The sequence below is a fragment of the Limulus polyphemus genome, unplaced genomic scaffold, assembly GCF_000517525.1.
Source record: "Limulus polyphemus unplaced genomic scaffold, Limulus_polyphemus-2.1.2 Scaffold99, whole genome shotgun sequence".
Taxonomy (NCBI): domain Eukaryota; kingdom Metazoa; phylum Arthropoda; class Merostomata; order Xiphosura; family Limulidae; genus Limulus; species Limulus polyphemus.
In genome coordinates, this window is record NW_013665709.1 from 431,016 (window position 1) to 436,308 (window position 5,293).

The 5,293-nt window shown below is 30.2% G+C and overlaps 1 protein-coding gene across 1 annotated transcript in view; it reads right to left on the minus strand.

Annotated features, from left to right (window-relative positions):
* LOC106469872 (sorting nexin-6-like) overlaps positions 1-5,293 on the minus strand; it is a 49,980-nt gene that overhangs the window by 22,279 nt on the left and 22,408 nt on the right. The window contains 3 exon segments of the mRNA XM_013930385.2: positions 1,779-1,877; positions 3,224-3,347; positions 3,569-3,690. Of these exon segments, the coding sequence (XP_013785839.1) occupies positions 1,779-1,877; positions 3,224-3,347; positions 3,569-3,690 (345 nt within the window).

Here is a 5,293-nt window from a genome sequence, read left to right on the forward strand (position 1 = left end):
AATGGATACTATTTCTATTAATAAATAGTTTGTTTTGTATATGTATATATATATATATATATATTTGATATATATATATTTTGTATCGTGTTCAGTGTTGGGATCTTTACGAAGGACACTGAATTGTTGGAAAAGGTTCAGAGGATGACTACTAGAATGGTGCCTGGAATGGAGGGATCATCATACAAGAGGTTAAGTTCTCTGAAATTTTCTCTTGAAAAAAGAGGAGTTAGAGGAGATCTCATTGAGGTGTTTAAGATTTTGAAGGGAATTGATATTGTTGATGCATCATCTCTTTCATACTTAATGGTGAAAACGGTTGGACTAGGGAGCACAAATATACATTTTGGCAGGGTAGGAGTCATCTTCAGCTAAGACAGTTTAATTTTTCTAACTGGGTGGTTGGCCTTTGGAACAGATTGCCTTTGGATTTTATGGATGCAGTAAATTTATGTGAGGTTAAGTGAAAGCTTGATAACTATGTGAATGATAAAGGCTGGCTTTCAGGTTTTTTTTTATTTAATAGTTTTAGTTTAGTTTAGAGAATGAGGGAGCCTTGATGGACCAATAGGTCACTTGTCGTCTCTAAATACTGTTATGTTAATAGACTATCTACGGCTGCTGACTCATTTGGAGACCAATATGAATATTGTAACAAATTTATTGTTATGTATTTATTTCTAATATGAATGTTGTTTAGATTAAATTTGTATTTAAAAATATAGTGTCAGATATGTATTGCGTGTAACAAATTTGTTATATATTTAATTTGGGATTGAGTTTATATGTAAAAACGTGTCTAGCTTACAGTGGTAGTTATGTACTGCGAGACTCCCGCCAATTCTCCAAGGTTGTAGAATATTCATGAACGTAAGAATCGACAATATATCCACTTCCATAACCAGTTAAATATAGTGCCTATAAAAACAGCCAAGGCGACGTGCCAAAAAAAAAAGAGTCTGTTAGGAACCTGTTATAACCATGTATGCTATAAACCGTGATTTTGCTAACCCTTATCAACCAGAAAATATATGACATTTAACCAGGAACAGTTATAAAGTTTGAACATCAGTGGATTCTCATTGGACGTTAGTATCCTTCTAAAAGTATTACTGAATTCTCATCGGACATTAGTGGTTCTATGAAAATATTATCTTACTTCGACGGTCCAACAATTCAGTGTCTGACAAAGCTAGATAGCTTCTCGACAATTGTACGTACCTCGACTTCAAGTTAACTCACTGGGTATCAAGGAGACTCTGAACTAGAAAGATTTTGTGTTGTTTGTAAGTTAGTGAAATTTTTGTTTAATGAAACTTTGCTTGTGGTAACTATTCGTAATAATTGTTGTTGTAAATTGTACTGTTGTATATATATATATATATATATATGTATATATATAAACATATTTGTGTGAAAAATTAAGATGGTGTGTTTCAATCTTGTTGGCAAATAGCGTAAATTAACTAAAATATCGGCTTCAGACTATTTTAAATTCTCAATACGTAACAATATAGTGAACTATTTTGTACAATACACTTTGCCTAAACTCACTACATGATAAGGTTTCTTCTTAAGAGGTAGAAATGCATAATTAGTGGGCATACCAACAGCATAAGTGTGAAAAAAATACAAGTGTTATGTTACCACATATCACACTAATGTTGAAATTGACTTTAAACATTTCTAACCTATGGATTTCTTTTGAACATACATTTATATTTATTTATTTATACTTTATTCAATGGTTTATTGTATATTACTTCTTCAGCACATACCTTCTGTGTTGTGGACAATAACATATCATCTGCTGATTCTTTAATGTTACTAAAAAGATCCACAATTTTTTCCTTCTTGTTCTTTCCACGAACAGACAACTGTAGGAAATTCGAAACCTTGTTAGTGAACATTTTAAAATTAATGTACATTTCCTAGCTTACTTTGCTTAGTACTCTAAAGAAGTGCCTTGCAAGGATCAAGGAAAGTGAGACTTAGAAAAGTACTGTAGTTTTTTGGCATAAAGTTTATAAAAATGACATGACACTGGAATGTTATACTGTCAGATTTATATGCATATATAACTGTACTTAAGTGTTTTTTCCTTAGTTAGCAAACATTATTTAATTACAATACTGTAATTACTAGCAAAGACCTGCAAAACATATGTAACTGAATTAGTATCTTTACTGCAACAGTACTTCTTTAAATACAGGATTTTTAGAATAATACAAGAGAATCCTAATCACAGACAACAAAATCTATAAGTTCATTTGTCTTAAACCTAACATCGGTTAAGCCAATATTAACTACAGCCTATATTAACATTGTAACTCACATACATTTCTTGCTTTAGTTTAGTTAGGGCTAACCTTTATTGTACTTAATACTATCAATAACTAAACTTATAATATTATTCTACAACTTTGATAACTTTTTATTATGTTGTTGTACAAAATGTCTACTAAAGTATTCGTACATCCAGTATTATTATTATAGTAGATATCAATCAAAAAGGATGCTGATTTCATATTTACAGGAACTTTTTGATGCTATGTGTTTAAGTACTATTACTGATAAATTGTTATATTGTGTAATGTTGAATTGTGTCAGCAACATTAGTTATTGACCAAGTTACAACTTCAGAGCTTATGACCTTAGTGATAAAATACATTACAACTTGTGCAAGCTCAATTTACTTAACTTTATTCATATCGTTATATGCCGAAGTGGACCTGGTCTATGCCAGGATCACTTCAGGTACGAGTTACATTTTTATGCTTTTGAATTTCTTCCTTATATCCAGTTAGTAAAAACAAAGACACGCTGATCCTCATCAACAGTATTATCATCTTCATTTCACTAAAATAAAGTAAGCTTAGAATCCCCTAAATGTGTGCTTATCAAAAACATTAATTTGGTAGATACTATTTCAAATTTTTCTTTGTGTGGAAAACTGCAGTTTCTGAATATAAAACATGGAAAATAAATATAATATAAAAACGATTTATACAAAATGTGTCAGAACACTGAAGTAATTTTCAACTGTTTAGCTTTCTGTCTTTATAAATTTGATATCAAAATCACTACCTAAAGCATATTTTAGACAATAACCATAACATTTGCCATTACCACTTCTCATATGTTCAAGATATTATTAATCTGCTAACATGGGATGTTGAAATGCAATAATCTTTAAAAGGGTAACAAAAAAATACAAACTTACATCTTTGTCATACTCTAGGAAAACTACAAAACTGTGGTCCATTTTGAAAACTGGATGCGCAGCTAACCTCTGGAGAAACACTTCATGCATGGCTACAGTTTTTTTAAAAGTTGCCAAATATTCGCTGAAGTGAGAAAACAATTTATATTACTTAGTATTTTCTTCCAATACCAAACACATTACTTATTAAGCATTTCTATTGTTTACAATCTCTGATATTAAGTTTGTACATATAATGTATGGGATTTGGTTTTTCTTAAAACTTCTTCCATTGTTCTATCTTAAAAACAAAAGTAATAAATATTATTAAGGTAATGCAATGAAATTAAAATCAAGCATACATACGCTTCTAATTCTTGTTTCATTTTACTGAATTCTTCTTTTGTCATTGCCCCTTCTCCTTCACCAAGCTTTTGCAGTTTTTCTCTTGAAGCATCAAAGTCAGGTCGTGGTGGAGCTGGAGGAATCTGGAATGATAAAAAATCATTTACTTTAAAAATTTGATAATGTCTGGTGCTGTAGCAAAAGTGTGTAAAATTATGAATAATCTAGCTTGTTTTAGTTTTAGCAAATATAATTTACAAAGAAATGAATAATGATTAAGATATTTTCTTACTATTTATGAACAATTTCAGGTTATACCTGTCAGTCTTTAAAATACCAGAATTCATTTTCTGATAAAAATGTCTTAAAATAAAGAGAGGTACTTATTTCACATTAAAAAGTATACTTCCTTGTTCATTTTTCATCTTGTAAGTTATATAATATCAGATTACCAGATAAGTAGATACTGGTACATATTCATAGACACACATGTATGCATGAACATAAACAAATACCATGCATTTAAGCATTTTAAAAGATAGTCAAACGTAACTGAAGTTATTTAATAACTAATAAACATATCATTAAGTGTGACAGTACTGAATAGTAGGGATCGTGATGAAACAAAATGGTGGCCATAAATATCACCCGCTTAAAACCACCTTTAAAATGTCTGAATATTAACAATGACTAGTTCACAGTATTGACTGAGCAAAACTAAAGCTTACTGTATTTATAAAGCCTCCCAAATCACTATATACGTGTTTATGGAGTGAATCACAATTTCACTACTTCAATGAATTTCCATCTAGGTGACTTTTTCCAGACAAGCATACAGTAAAAAAGACAAATCTTATCCCTCTTGTACTGATACTAGTATATATATATATATATATATATATAAAATGGATGATGCGCTACTTTGAGCACATAATTAGATTTGAGGATAGGTAGGTAGAGATCCTGATGAGTAATAAAATTTAATAGAGTATGTGCTAGCCCCATACTTGGTATTGCTGGTGCACAAAAATATAGCTAATAAAAAGGAAACAAACCTGTATGATAAAAAAATTCATTTTATAAAGACAAATAGGGAACAATATATATGTAACCAAGCTAGCTATAGTCATATAGTAAGTTTTAATGCTAAAAAAAATTAAAATTATAAAATCATAAATTTTTATCATACTTGTATGTATTCCATTAAAATTGACCAAACTAACAAATGTACAAGTTCAAGAAAAAGAACTACAATTTCATTAGTAAATAAAAGCAAACATATAAGCACACTCACAGTAACTTCTCATTCATACACAAACAATTTGTTTGTTTGTTTGTAATTAAGCACAAAGCTACACAATGGGCTATCTGTGCTCTGCCCACCACGGGTATCGAAACCCGGATTCTAGGGTTGTAAGTCCGCAGACATACTGCTGTGCCACTGGGGGGCCACACACAATTTAGTGAAAGGCCATGTCATCTCGTTTGTTGACTTGCATTCAAAATTTTATTGAACTACTACTTCATGAATGTATGTCAATAAGTTTGTTTTTATCAAACTGCAGATTATAATTCAAATTTTAGAACTATACATTACTCAACTTGTTAATTTAAAAGTATATATAAAAAAAACACAGATAAACATCGATTTTTGTGTGTTACTTCATATGTTGAATGCAGCAATGGTTCAAATTAGATGTTTGTGAAGTCAAAATACTAAGTTTATAGTTTCATACGCATTAGAAA